This window comes from Triticum aestivum, chromosome 6D (genome assembly GCF_018294505.1).
Source record: "Triticum aestivum cultivar Chinese Spring chromosome 6D, IWGSC CS RefSeq v2.1, whole genome shotgun sequence".
Lineage (NCBI taxonomy): Eukaryota > Viridiplantae > Streptophyta > Magnoliopsida > Poales > Poaceae > Triticum > Triticum aestivum.
The window spans coordinates 397,200,848-397,215,726 of NC_057811.1; the positions used below are offsets into that span (position 1 = coordinate 397,200,848).

The 14,879-nt window shown below is 45.1% G+C and overlaps 1 protein-coding gene across 2 annotated transcripts; it reads left to right on the forward strand.

The window, feature by feature from the left end:
• Window positions 1-7,979: 7,979 nt before the first annotated feature.
• On the forward strand, window positions 7,980-13,381 carry LOC123145335 (KH domain-containing protein At5g56140). 2 transcript variants are annotated; one of them, XM_044564730.1, is made up of 7 exons: window positions 7,980-8,282; window positions 8,830-8,915; window positions 10,818-10,966; window positions 11,715-11,819; window positions 11,900-12,016; window positions 12,596-12,739; window positions 12,828-13,381. In XM_044564730.1, the coding sequence occupies exons 1-7, from the start codon at window positions 8,173-8,175 to the stop codon at window positions 12,978-12,980; spliced, it is 864 nt and encodes a 287-aa protein (XP_044420665.1). In that variant the 5' UTR covers window positions 7,980-8,172; the 3' UTR covers window positions 12,981-13,381. The 2 variants fall into 2 exon arrangements, with proteins under 2 accessions (XP_044420665.1, XP_044420666.1); XM_044564731.1 differs by having other exon boundaries at window positions 7,981-8,282; window positions 12,831-13,381.
• Window positions 13,382-14,879: the final 1,498 nt, after the last annotated feature.

Here is a 14,879-nt window from a genome sequence, read left to right on the forward strand (position 1 = left end):
CTGAGAATGATCATTGTCAATAAGGTGTATAAAAAGTGAACTCAGAGAGTCAAGTTCTACCTCTGAATCCGGATCATCATCAATAATAGGCTCGGACGGTTCAACGTTCCTTCTTTTTGCAGGCTTTTTTGAAGCCTTGATCTTAATCTGAGGATTCTTTATCGGTTTATCTTGTGATTTTCTCTTCCAGAATGGATCATCGGCCTGTATAGACAAATAATAAGTCATCAAAGGAAAAATTTAACAAAGGATGGTTAAAAGCATAAATACGGAAGATTATACCTTTGGCGGTTTATTGGCAGCATAGAAAGGACTGAGCCCGGTTTTGCTGCATGCATCTATTGGTTCATTAAGCATCTTTTTAACAGCTTCAGTGACTTCATCATCAGTCAGCTGGATGTCAATATGGCGTTGCGGGTCTTTCAGATCCCCTGTGTATTCACACATTAAACCGGGCCGCCGGCTTAAAGGTAAAATGCTCCATGAAACCCAGCGTCGGACAAAATCCACGCCTGTCAGCCCATTTGCAATAAACGCTCTGAGCTTGGCTAGTTGAGGGGCATATTTTGCTCGCTCTTGGGGCATCAACCGTTGAGGAAAGGGATGAGTTTGGGTAAGCCGGTGTGGACGGTAACCCGGCAAAGGATTTTCATTGACTGGAGCTATGTTGCGGCAGTAGAACCAAGTCTGATTCCAGTCCTTAGGATGACTATGAAGCTTGGCATGAGGGAAATCAACATCTCTCCTCTTCTGAATTGAAACCCTGCCTAGTTCAGTATTGGGGCCATCCGTAAACTCAGTACGGCGGTTTAGATAAAAGAAATCCCGGAACAGATCAACAGTAGGCTCCTCTTGCAGGTATACCTCACAGAATACTTGCCAGTCACAAATATTGGATATGGAGTTTGGACCGATGTCTTGGGGATGGATTTGAAAGGCGGCAAGCACGTCACGGAAGAATTTTGATCCAGGAGGAGTGAAGCCTCGGCTTAGGTGATCAACAAATACAATAACTTCTCCGTCTTGGGGTTCAGGAGGAGATTCTAGGCCGGGGACTCGCCAAAGCGCCCGTTGCAACACAACCAGCCAGCTGCGTTTCCGTAACCCGGGAAGGAACCCAATTACAGGAAAAGAATTGTTTGGCCATTTTTGGTGACAAGCTGAAAAAAGCACAATATCCGGTTTAAAGTTCATGGTTATAACTTATAAACCGGTGCAATGATGGAAGTACAATATCCGGTTTAAAACAGGTTGGCGGTTTAATAGAGAGCTAATGGTATATGATGAGTTATCACAGGTTCAAGGATAAACCACCCACAATGGTAAAGAGGCTACACATTTGCAAAAATTTCTAAGTATGGTGCAAACAGATTTCACAGATCGGTGATATAAATCTAGATCTGCCACAGTACTAAAAAGAGGAAATAAATCTAACCTAAAGCCGTGACAGTGGAAGAACACATATGCTTGGATGGGATCTTATGCAGGAAAGGGTGCTTTTTGAGGATTAAAAGGGACGCTAAACTACTGAAGATCGCCTTTGCTATCAGATTCGGATCAAAACTATGCGATCTAGGAAAGGAAAGATGAACAGTGAAGAACACCGACAAACAGTGGAAACCCTAATGCAGATCTGACGTTCGAGGAGAGGAATACTTACTGGTGCTGCTGAACAGCGGAGGTGCGTCGCAGTTCTCTGGTCAAAACAGGTTGATGCAGCGGCCTGGGTTGGTGTAGACGCGAAGGTCGACGGCGGCGGCGGAGTTCGGGCGCTGAGGCGTCGCGAGGAAGAAGAAGACTTGAAGAGGAAAAGGGAGAGATGGAAAGGGCCCTCGGCCGTATTTATAAGGACGAAAGGATAAGGGTCAAGCGCGAGAATCGAGGAGCTTAACAAATGGATATGTGACAGATTTGTCGCCTCGATTATCGGAGGCTCATTAATGAAGGTGAGGAATATACCATTTAAAATGACAAATGACGTCATGGCGGTTTATGATGATTCTGGATGATGACGTCATGGCGGTTTACAAGATTTATGCGAAGATATGGAAGAAATTTTCTCAAGGTTTCGGAGATTGACATGAACCAGTTCAAATCAATCTGGGGCCTAATGTTGGGGATATTACTACTAGGTGTAAACTGGCCAAGGAAGCCGGGTTATCCCCATAATGGATTGTTTATGCTTAAAAGCCCATGAAGACAGGGAATAAAGCGGCTTACTACAGAGACTCGAAGGCCCGAGGCCCAAAGGTAGATTAAGGCATGTAGTTATAAACCGCCATATAGTACATAGCTTGTATTGTAAGATATGACAAAGTAGAGACCGAGCCGGTATGTGTATAAACAGGCATCGGGACTCTATAAGCCGGCGGGCGTCGACCTGTGTAGATAAAGGCACGGCCCGGCGGCGGTTCAGGGACAACAGATAACAACTCGAGACTCAGGCAAAGCATATTTGCTCCCTGATCATCGAAACCCTAGCAATTCCATCACAACTAGACGTAGGATTTTACCTTCATCGTAAGGGGCCGAACTAGTATAAACTCTCGTGTCCCTTGTCCGGTTTAACCCCTTTAAGCTAACCCGTTGCGATGGCTCCACGACTAAGTCCTTTCGCTAGGACATCTGCCGTGACAATTCCACGACACCGTGACTAACTCATTAGTCACATTGCTTGCAAGGCTTATAGTGATGTGCATTACCGAGAGGGCCCAGAGATACCTCTCCGACAATTGGAGTGACAAATCCTAATCTCGATCTATGCCAACTCAACAAACACCATTGGAGACACCTGTAGAGCACCTTTATAATCACCTAGTTACGTTGTGACGTTTGGTAGCACACAAAATGTTCCTCCGGCATTCGGGAGTTGCATAATCTCATAGTCATAGGAACATGTATAAGTAATGAAGAAAGCAATAGCAACATACTAAACGATCAAGTGCTAAGCTAACGGAATGGGTCAAGTCAATCACATCATTCTCTAATGATGTGATCCCGTTCATCAAATTACAACTCATGTCTATGGCTAGGAAACTTAACCATCTTTGATTAACGAGCTAGTCAAGTAGAGGCATACTAGTGACACTCTATTTGTCAATGTATTCACACATGTACTAAGTTTCTGGTTAATACAATTCTAGCATGAATAATAAACATTTATCATGATATAAGGATATATAAATAACAACTTTATTATTGCCTCTAGGGCATATTTCCTTCAATATTTGCCTCCTAGGATCTTGGATTAAGAGACATGCCTTTGGGGAAGGAAAAATATGGAGATATGTGGTTGATGCCAAATACCATACCTCTCCCCCCAATATCTTATGCAGCAGCTCAGTAAATTCTTTTGTCTTTTGGAAAGGGGTTATGTGGGCTGCTAGAGCTGTCAAATTTGGCTACATGTGGGTTGTGGGGATGGTCATCAAATCAGGTTCTGGAGGATTCCTAGTTTGGCAACCCCCATAGTTGTCCAATTTTGGGACATTTATTGCATTTGTAGAGAACAGTGTAGCACCATTAATCAAATCTAGGATGGGAGCACCCTCAAGCTTACTTTTAGGAGGGTCTTCACTTATGGTATGATGGAGCAGTTGTATGAGCTACAAGCCGTAGCTAGTAGCATTTGCTATAAAGAAGAGGGTGACTCTCTGATTTGGCAATATGAGATCTCTGACATTTACTTATCAAGATCCTTGTATGCTATCATCAAGTTTAAAGGTGTGACTCCTGTTTATATTCCCGTTGTTCGGAAGTTGGTCATCCCTCCCAGGATTCATATATTCCCCTGGTTGCTTAGTCATAATAAAATACTAAGCAGGGATAATATGAAGAAAGGAATATGAATAAACCTGAAGATTGTCTTTTCTGCACATGTAAGGAAATAGTGCAACACCTTCTCTTTGATTGCATAGTTGCAAAGCAGGTTTGGCCGATTTTTGAAATAGGTCATTAGCGACATGTTTTGAATCCATTAGTTCCTTTGGGTAACGGGGAAAAACTTGATGTTGTTAACACCATTTGTTCTGTTGTGCTTTGGTCTTTGTGGAAGTTCAAAAAGAACCTAATCTTTAATGGTGTGACATGATTTTTTGTTAAACAGATCCTAGGAATGATTCTGGAAATGGAGACTGATCTTCAAGGATCACATGCTGGAGCAAATAGACCTCTTCTGCCATCACTCGCAGTCGGTGCTGAAGGCGCCAACAATGCTAATGTGGGGGTAGAGTGCATGCCTATCTGGGAACGCAAGATCGACATCTAGCCGCTGGCCCAGACTACACTGCGTGGACTGGACTCACACATCCCCCTGCTTCGCCCCCAGGATGCAAAATCTTCGCTTCGGTGGCTACTGTGAGCCCAATCTCGGTGTTGGAGGCCTTCTGCTGGTCGCAAACAACGACGATGCTTCGGGTGGGTTGATCTCTCAGTTGGAGAGACAAAACAAGAAAAAGGAGAAGCACCGCTGAGCGCAGTTGCCGTGTATCCGTGATGTAGGGTGAAAACTTTAGTTTCTTTTAGTTATATCTGTTCTTTCTTTTTTTTCAGCGAGGTTGTTGTCCTGTAATAGGCTAGAACCTTTGAACCCACTACTTTGTTTGTCCCTTATGGTACTTGTGTGGCTTCTTTTATTTAATATAAAAAAGGAGCCGGTGAGTGCTCCTCCTATTGATCTAAAATTTTCATAGGAAAATAAACATTAGTCTAGACTAAATAAAACGACGTGAACCAAACGACAACTCCTTTCCCATTCCTATTTATAGGATTTGAGATACATATTATTTCATTTTCTATGACATTCCTTTTTCTATGATTTTTCTACCATGTGTATCAAAGGAGACCTCAGTTAGTAGGCATTATAACGCGGCCGGTGACACGGTTACCAAACTTAACGACGACAACAACCAAACTGTCAATTCTCCAGGCCCCCAAAAAAGTTAGGGTTCCTTTGCCTCCCGTTGGTGCCGTTGCCAGTCCGCCTTGTCTTCGATGGACTTTAGGGTCATGGGAGCGTGGTGGATACCGACCTTTGCTGTCGGGAGGGCTCCATTTTCAGACGTTTCTTTGAGTTTTGTTAGGGTTTGTATCTCGCTCAGGAAGATGAGACGGAGGCGGCTCCCTGAAGATGAAGTAAGGTTCTCCCCGCCTAGCCACCGTCCCGGTGGTGCGTCTAGCATCTCCGGTGGGCGTGTGGTGGTATGCCCCCGGTGGATCTGTCTTTGGTGGATCTGCTCGGATCTGATTGTCCTTCGTTTACGTTCACGTGTCTTCAGGTTGAATCTTTTCAATCTACGCTACTCTTCATCGGGGCGGTTGTTGTTCTGGTGCGTTGGTCCCATGGGGCCTTAGCACGACGACTTCCCGACTGTCTACTACAACAAGGTTTGCCCGGCTCTGGCGAGGAAGGGGCGATGACGACGGCGCGCCTTCGTCTCGCTTCGATGCTTGTAGTCGTCACTAGATGGTCTACGGATCTGAATGCAATGTTTATCATTTCTATTTTTCGCTATACTGCTATGATTGAAGATGAATTGATCGACGTCCCCGTTGTCGACGAGGTGCCTACGTTGACTTCGTAAATTTCAAGATGATATGCCGGCTCAGTCTTTCGGAGGTGCTCATAGGGATATGATGTGCGTGTATGCAATCATAGGGGTGAGTGTATGCGTGTGTATATGAGCGCTTGCGTCTGTACTGTGTTAAAAAAGAAAAAGATGAATGGATCGGAAGTTTTTTCTAAAAAAAAGATGGGCAGTATCAAACAGGCAAACTGTAGGCTCGTACGGTATCCCCGTGTTGATACCTGCACCGTGGCATATTCAGCCTCGACGTCGAGGTTATTACCGGTCCGTCTCAGATCCTCCTGGACACATGGACCAAACGCACACCAGCTCGCTCCCTCTCCCTTTTGTTTCCTCGCCACCTCATCAATCGAGACGTTGTTGGGCAGACGGACGGATCCCTCCTCTTTTTCTCCCGGCGCCAGCCATCGCCCATCAGCAGCGCACGAAACTTTTCCCTTTTCCCCGCCTCTCCTTTTCCTTTCCGGAGGGGACAGCCTGGCTCGACGGCGACGCCCAGCCGGGCCGTCGCCATTCATCCTGCCCCGCCGGGTGATCGCTCTCGGAGCGAGTTGATCCCGTCCCCGCCCTCCTAATGGTTATCTGTTCAGACTCCGTCCGTCTCACTCGTAGCCGGCAAAATGTCAGGCGCAGGTGTCATCTGCAGTTTACCTTTCGACATACAGAGTAAAATATGTGTGTCCGTGCCGCAAATGGCGAAGGGATCAACGAGGCGTGAAAGTCGCACGTCGTCGCTGTAGTATTCACGAAGATGCTCCGCTACACTTTGCTTTCACGAAGTACTTGCCGCTGAACTACACATACGTTCTACAGGGGACCGGCCTATGAACCAGTGTCGCTTACAGGTCGGGTGGTTTGTCAATTTGATGGTTTGACGAGAGCCCAGCCATGTGTTCCCGGCGCTGCATAAGATACACGTTCCATTCTTTTAAAAATGACCGTGGGAACATCTATGCAGAATTGCAGATGCATGGGGGAGAAGCTTCATCATTCATCATGCTGTGCGGTGCACGCCCCGATGCAGGTCACATGTGTACCGACTGGCTTGTCCCGAGCCTATCGACGACACACGGAGTTTACACGTTTCCGCGGCGGGCGATCGATGGCACGTAAACAAAAGCAAGGAAATTAACTGGCGACATGGCCACGCCACGGCGACGTTGATCGCCGCCATTCTTATCCTATCCAGTGAGCGTGCTGATTATCTGTCGAGGATGGGATTTGTTTTGGGCGGAGGAAGTTCGGGTCTGATGGGAAATTCAGGTCAAGCGGGGATGAAACGTAGTGCCAATAAACCTGCTTTTCTTACGGTGGAATCAAACATTTGATGATTATATATCAACCATGCAAGTCAAAGACGCCGTAATAGTAAAGAATACATGTGACGATGATATGACATTCGGAGGTGCCAGTTGGGCAAGGGACTCGACGTGCCGCCCGAGCAGGCGCCGAGTTAAACATGCTATGTTTTTCGCCTACCAACATCTTCTTCCTCTTCGTCGCCAAGTCCGACAGAGAAACCATTCTCCTTGATCGCCAATGAGCACCCTTATCAAAACAAGCAGCAAATGCAGGAGTAGGGTCTTACCTCCCCTTAAAGGGCCTCAACCTAGATAAATCGCCCATCTCATGCTTTACCATATTGATCCGCCCCTTGCACGCCATATACGCCGTCCCTTGACGGCACTGTTGGTCGCAAGAACACCGACAACATGCATAATTCGATGCACTAACCGAGAAGATGAGAAGACGATGCAAGGAAGGCTTCAATATCCGTTAATAACATGCCATCAGATTTTCTTTTGAACTAACGATCGATTCGATTTCCAATTAAGAACCGCTGAACAAGGTGACAAAAAAAACACGCGTGATAGCCATAGCATCTCCTCTAACCACGTCACGCAGACCCCAACCTAAAACAGCATTCTTGTTGGCAGCAAGGCAGACAGGTCGCCTTCAAAAAAGAAAAAACCCGTACAGGTCCCTTTGTCTTCACACTCTACCTAGCTCCAAGTACTGTACACCATTTGTACTGCACATAGTATGTCGATCAGAGTAAACCACGGGCCAGCTCAGCTCGCCCAATCTTCTTTCTAGACGCGGGTAAACCAGGCAGCTATTTTTAGGGCGGCCAAGTAAAAGCTCACCTCACCTACCAGTGCGGCATCTTGACTCCCCCCGCCCCTCCGGGTTTGCCCAACTTCCCACCAGTTTCCCGGCATTTTTTTACCGGCCGCCGAACCGAACCCGGAGCGGAGAGGACACCGGGCGCCGCCCCGCCGCGGCCCCTCCCCATCCCCACCCCCACGCCCACGAGAAGAACTGTTCATTCACCCGCCCCGCTACTTACCGCGTCGCGCGGCGCATCGTCATCCCCTTCCTCCCTCCCTCCCTTCCTTATAAGCCGCCCGCGCGGCCTCCTCCCCCTCCCCCTCTTCCTCCTCTCGCCCCCCGCCGCCGCCATCCCTTCCTTATAGAGACAGCGTGTAGGCGCCGGGCGAGCAGGCCACCACCGCAACCCTAGCCAGCCAGCCCGACTAACGCCGCCGGTTGGAGAGGACTAGCTATTGCTGCTCGAGAGAGAGAGATGTCGTCGGGACGGTACATGGCCTACTCGCCCTCCCCGTCCACCACGCCGCACTCCCCGCGCATCTCCGGCCTCCGCGCCTCCTCCGCCGCCGTCGCCGACCAGGAGAAGTAAGCACCCCACCAACCAAGCTCCCTCCTCCTCCCCCAGCTTCCCGTCTTGTCGTTTGTGGAGTGGACTAGGCTGGACTATACTAGAGGGTGCGTGCTGCGTGTTGTTCGGGGGATTGGAGCGGCCGCCGTTGCTGACTTTGCGCGAGGCGCTGCTCCGATCGCCCAGATTCGGGCCTTGCCAGCGCCGATTCGGTGTGTTTTTGGGTGTCACCAAGGTTCCGCGGCTTGAATCTGAATTAACCCGGTGAGGTTTAGGGCCTTTTGGGATCGGATCTGATTCCCCCCGGCGAGATCTCCCCTTTGTGGTAACCATTGCGTCCCGTCGTGTCTTCACTGGATTTTCGCCGAATCAAACGGGCCAGCTGCTCACTTCGACCGGTGTTCACTTTGCTCGCCGATCGCCTTGCGATTCTGTACCGCGTGATGCAGCGGGGATTTGCTGGTTATTTACCAAATTTCGTGAGGGGGAGAAAGCTGACTTGGTTGTGCTGTACGATAAGAGTGACAGACGATGATTAATAATGGTTCTTTGTCTTTCTACCAGGTACCTTGCGGAGCTGCTCGCGGAGCGCCACAAGCTGAACCCGTTCGTCCCAGTGCTCCCTCATAGCATACGGTTGCTGAATCAAGGTGAGCTCTCATCTAATCATGCCATTTGTGTTATGATATAACATATGCGCGCTGGTCCAATTGCTGCTTCTTCCACACGATTCGGAATATTCTGTTGTGATGGCGAGGATATTTGACTTTCCTTGCTTGTGTGCCTCTTATGGTGGATACCCTTTTTCCTACACAAAGGAAGCTGTTTTCACCTCCACCTGAGCTAGATTTGCAACAAACTCGGTCATTCTTGTTGTGTGCATTTACTTTGTACATATTGTGTGGTGCGATATGCTTTCATTCTACCGTGTTGTTGCTTCTGTTTGTTTTATAAAATGAGTAACAATCGTTTACCACAAATTTATCATTCTTGGTGTGTGCATTTACTTTGTAGATATAGTTGAGGGGGATATGCTTTTATTTTACCTTGGTGCTGCTTCTTTCATGATTGCTGTTTAGCTAACCACTACACTGGTGCTCCCCCCTGCTTGCTTAACCACTACACTGGTGCTCCCCCCTGCTTGCTTAACCACTACACTGGAGTATTGCGTTAGCAAATGATGGAAAATCTTTAATATCTTTTGTTTCTTCACCACTCTACCTACCACGGCCCCACCTTGCCACTCATCATCTGCTTTGGTTTAGACACCTAGTTTGCAACATGGTTTTCTCAAAACCTTAGTAATCTAAAACCTCAGTATTCAGTTGCCTAGGCAATGAATACTTCAGTTTCTAAAAACCACATTTTTTTTTCTTCTTCAGTTTCGAAAAAAGTGGTCAAGACCTATTTCTTAAATACTACATAAAAACATGATGTTGGAGAAACACCTCAAAGTTTTGAAAACTGTGGTTTCTGAGAAACCATAGTATTCTACAAATACTTAAAACAAACTGAGCTGCCAAACACAGCCTTAATCTTTATCTCCATGAATTCATGTACTCATCCACAACTCTACATGCCTAATATTCTTTATGAGCATGGCGTCCCACGACCATCTCATTGTAGCTTAGTCTTAGATGAATGGCTTCACTAACTTGGCTGAGGCTTGCTGGACTACATTGACTTTGTCTCATCCAGCAACCTGATGGGGGCATGCCTTTTGAAAGTACTAAGCTGCATAGTACCTCATTTTCTGTCACGTCCCAATGTGTCATGATCATCAGTGAGCTTGCAGCCGTGCAATTTTCTATTACCAGTCCAGGGGTTATTTAGAAGAGTAGGATTTATTACTAGTCTCTAGGGGAAGTAATCCTAACTACTCTTCATTCGTAGAAATAGATGCTGCCATGCACCCTTTAATCTTCATTCATAGTAATCCTAACAAAACTGTGCTAATCATGATATAAAGAGACATGTCATGCCCCCTTGAGCTTTGACCCGGATGCGCATGACTCTAGACGGCATGTCTATGGAGCAATATATATCCTTCCTTGATGGGATTATTTGTGGTGGAGGATATTTTAGATTACCAGGATCACAGGGAAGCTCCAACTTAGTTGGATAAACACCAGTGTGCTAATCTTTTACAGCTGTAATTAATAATCTTACAAAAGGGATGCAAAATTTTAAGCATTTGATGTATACCTTTTTCGTGTTGCTCCGTTTAGCTGTAATGTTGTAACTCTATTTATATTGTTGAATTCTGCTTGTTCTATGAATATTTGTTCTGCTACTATTTTTTTTCTGCAAGTGCGTATTAATTTATTTATTCGCATATCTTCTCAGCATAAATGTAATAGTGCTTTACAACTAACTATAAAGATTTGCAGTTGACACTATTATGACTTTGTTAATTTTTCATTGTTAAGGGATGAAAGGTTCTGTAGATTAGTTATTTACACTAACTCGTCAGGTATATATGTATATTGCTAATCACTAATTCTAACTGCTGACTTTCTACATCTTGTTCTTGAAATTGCAATTTGAAACAGAAATTTTACGTGTTTCCACACTATTGGAGAACGCCTCCCTTTTAAACCAAAGTGGCTTTGAACATGGTAGTCCACTAACATCGGGAGGATTATATTCAAATGGAGCAGCAACTGATATGAATGGATGGACATCAGCATTTCAATCAGAAGTATGGATACTGACCATTTAACATAACTTACTCTTACATGTCTAATTACCATCTTTGAAAGCTTAGATCAGGTTTTTCTAACTGACTGTGACACTAACAGACCTGGTTACGTTCTTGGTACCACTTGGTCCTTATGCTAATTTATTATTCCTGAAATCTTAAATCTGGGGTTTCAAGCTGCTTTTTGCACTGCTAAAGCTAATGCTCTTGATACTGCTTGATCCTTATGCCAACTTTGCTAACTTTATTATCCCTTCCAGGCAGAGGGTTCAAAAGTTGCCATTAAACTCCTCTCTGTATCGCAACTGTTGGATTTTGGAACTTCGGATAACATGCTAACACTCTAACTCACTAATCTGGCACCATATGTCAGAAGTCTAACCAGTATGCTACTTAATTGACATGCTAACGTCAGTCTGCTAGTTGGTCACGATGCTACTTATTACTACACATTTTCCTTGCTACCTTAAGATGAGTTGGGATGATTATCACACAATATTTGGGAGTATCTGAACTAGAAAATAGTGTTGACTTTGTAGATCTTTATGGTATCGGCAAAACGAACTGTGGTAACTGTTAATTGTGAAGTATAATCCTGTCACTATTTCTGATTGCTCATAAGTCATGTTTGTTTGACTAGTTCTTTACATTTGGCTTGAATTTTGGAACTTTTCAAGTGCTTACTGCAAAAGCTACTCCTGTCGCTCCATATCCATTGTTCTAAATAATCGAGCTGTAACCATTGCAGAGTTCATCAGCTTATAGTTGGCTTGGAGGGTCTCAAGGCAGCTCATCTGGACTAATTGTCAAGAAAACAATGAGGGTTGATATTCCAGTAGACAAATATCCAACAGTAAGTGTGCTATTACTATGTTATTACACTTTGAATTGTTGTGGGAGTTGTGTCATGATGCTTTTTGTTTATTTTTGTAGTACAACTTCGTTGGTCGCATCCTTGGTCCCAGAGGAAATTCCTTGAAGCGAGTGGAGGCAACTACTGACTGCCGTGTGCTTATAAGAGGCCGGGGTAGCATTAAAGATCCAGCTCGGGTAAAACTCTTGATACCATGCTTTCATAATCTCCCCAGTTAGATATATTGGCATATCTGGAGCATATTTATTGGCTTGTTTCAAGCAAATTTGTACCATAAGCATGTTTAGGGAGAGCTATATCATTTTCACCTTTCCTATTACCCCATGTTATAAATGGAACCTGGGTTTTAGTTTTTATGGCAACCCCACTCCTACCTCTTGTTATCTATACTGGCTGTTTTTCAGTTTTCTCCCCAGCGGTTTCTTATTGTTAATTTTTACTCCGTCCGTCCCAAAATAAGTGACTCAACTTTGTACTAACTTTAGTATAAAGATAGTACAAAGTTGAGTCACTTATTTTGGGACAGAGGGAGTATTTTATGTTATTTCTGAGCTTAAATATTTCTGTAAGAGTGAATTATCACCAAAGAATTGCTTTGTTCTGGTGGAAAAAACTTGTACTGCTTGCTTTCGGCCTGTTTCCAGTGGTAACCATATGTCATTCAAGTGTTATTCCCCCCCCCCCTCTTCTGCATGCTTGTGTTTGTTTTGTACTTCAGTCGACTTCACCTTGTAGTTTGTGGTAATGCTTTGTAGGAGGAAATGATGCGTGGAAAGCCAGGATATGAACATCTGAATGAACCCCTACATATATTGGTCGAGGCAGAGCTGCCTGTTGAAATTATTGATGCTCGTCTGATGCAAGCCCGCGAGATCCTTGAGGATCTGTTAAGGCCAATGGTATGTTTTTATATTGATATCTCCTCTATTTGACTTCTGATTCTGCAGAACCAATGGCTCAAAGTTATTGTATTCTATTATCTATAAGCAGGACGAGTCTCAGGACTTCTTCAAGAAGCAGCAGCTCCGGGAGCTTGCAATGCTCAATGGCACCCTCCGTGAGGAAGGGATGCAAAGATCTGGTTCCGCATCCCCTTTCCACAACAGCCTTGGAATGAAGAGGGCCAAGACAAGGGGGTAAAAGGCCACGAGTACCATGGGAGAAGCAATCATCTGTCCTGAGACGGAAACTGAGTATGCCTATGGGTTTGCCTTCGTGGCTAATGGCGCAAAAATGGTCTCGCACCGCTAGCGTCGGAGCAGCCCGTACTTGATAATACATATGCCTGGAGTCGTGTTCGCTGCTACTGGAGAGGTTTGGTTATGGCAAGACTGGGTGTCGACTGTCGAGCTATATATCGGGTTGTGCAAGAAAGTGGTTTGTGTATTGCTATGAGCTATGACTGGGGTTTTGATTTATGGTTCTTGTGCTTGTATTTGAACTTTTGAAGAATGTTATCTGGTTAAGTTATTTGGGATTGAAATGATGTTGTAATCTGTTACAGTTATAGTATTGCTTAATAATAGATGGATATTGTAATATATAGGTTCTGGTATTTGCATTATTCCGTGCAACATCCTTTGTGACGTTGTGAAGGTTTGGACGTATTAATCTATAGTTTAACTCTTTAAGTATATCTTTCTTTTCTGAAATGGGGACAAAACAGTTGCCTCATCTATCAACTACTCCCACCGTCCCACAATATAAGAGCATTTTGCAAGGGATGAAGAGAGCGTTTTGGTATGTTCAATATGAAATGCCGCGTGATTCATGACGGCATTCTTTGCTTGACTGTAACATGGTGAAATGCGTCTGCTCACTACGTGAGGATGATGCAGTTTTACGAATTCATGTTGATGACACGCCGAACCCAAAGCTTTGGTTATTCTCCTTATGCAACACCCTTGTCATTGAGGTCTCGTCACTCTGCGCTATCTGGCATGCGAGGCGCTGAGCAATCCACGAAAACGAATTCCAAATCCCCCTGTCGACGCATCTATTTATAAACCGTCACTTGAAAGAGATAAAAGATGAGCAGCAGGAGAATGTACAAAGGAGGGTCACACACTGGATCCCTCCCCGAATGGAACCCATAAAATAACGAATACTAACGCGCGCGCGCGCGCGTGAGGCGCGCTCGATTTCCGACCAGATCGATCCGACAGCAAACGACAAAGTTAGCGATCGGCTGCATCCGTTCTATTCCCTTTCGCGATCGATCCAGGCCATGAGCCCTCCACTTTACGTGAGTTCGGCCCAGCCTTGGCCCAATACCTCGCGTAGCCTATATTCCCTTTCCACGTTTTTTCTTTTCTTTTGGACCTGTATTTTCCTATTCCACCTATTCTCTTTCTGGGCCAGCGGTTTTTCAGGGACAATAATGGGCGGGAAGTCCCACTTTTAATTGAAATGAACTTGCACTTTCAACTAAAATGAATTGCTACTTTTACACAGAAAAAATAAAATAGCGTATCCCTCTATTCCCTTTCGATTAATACTTTCCGGGAACATAATTTTATTAAAGAAAAAATAACATACTAAATTAAATTGATCTACTGCTTTTTGATTGAATCGAAATGTTTGTTAAATTGATCTACTATGAATAAGTTTTAAAATTAATAAGAAAATTTCAAACCAAGAACATATTTATAGAAATAAACAACTTTCGAATTTGAGAAATTTCCTGAAAAAGAAGAACATTTTCTGAAATTTTTGACAATTTTTTAAAACAGGAACATTTTTTGTATCAATTTAGCGTGACGTGCTTTAAGATAGGGTGGCAGTGGTGACATGTGCTCGTCTCGGCGTCCGTCGCCGCTACCGCGACGACGTCCACCTCGACTCGCGTTACCCTAAGATAGACAAGGTGGCAGTGGTGTCACGTGCTCGTCTCGGCGTCCGTCGTCGCGGCTCGACTCGCGTTACCCTAAGATAGACAGGGTGGCAGTGGTGTCACGTGCTCGTCTCGGCGTCCGTCGTCGCTGCCGCGACGACGTCCGCCTCGACTCGCGTTACCCTAAGATAGACAGGGTGGTAGTG

Bases quoted from the DNA above. Each gene is read 5' to 3' on its own strand.
- LOC123145335 (XM_044564730.1), top strand. From the start codon at position 8,173: ATGTCGTCGGGACGGTACATGGCCTACTCGCCCTCCCCGTCCACCACG. The intron at 11,820-11,899 runs GTAAGTGTGCTA...TTATTTTTGTAG, and splicing joins CAGTAGACAAATATCCAACA to TACAACTTCGTTGGTCGCAT. The intron at 12,740-12,827 runs GTATGTTTTTAT...ATTATCTATAAG, and splicing joins AGGATCTGTTAAGGCCAATG to CAGGACGAGTCTCAGGACTT.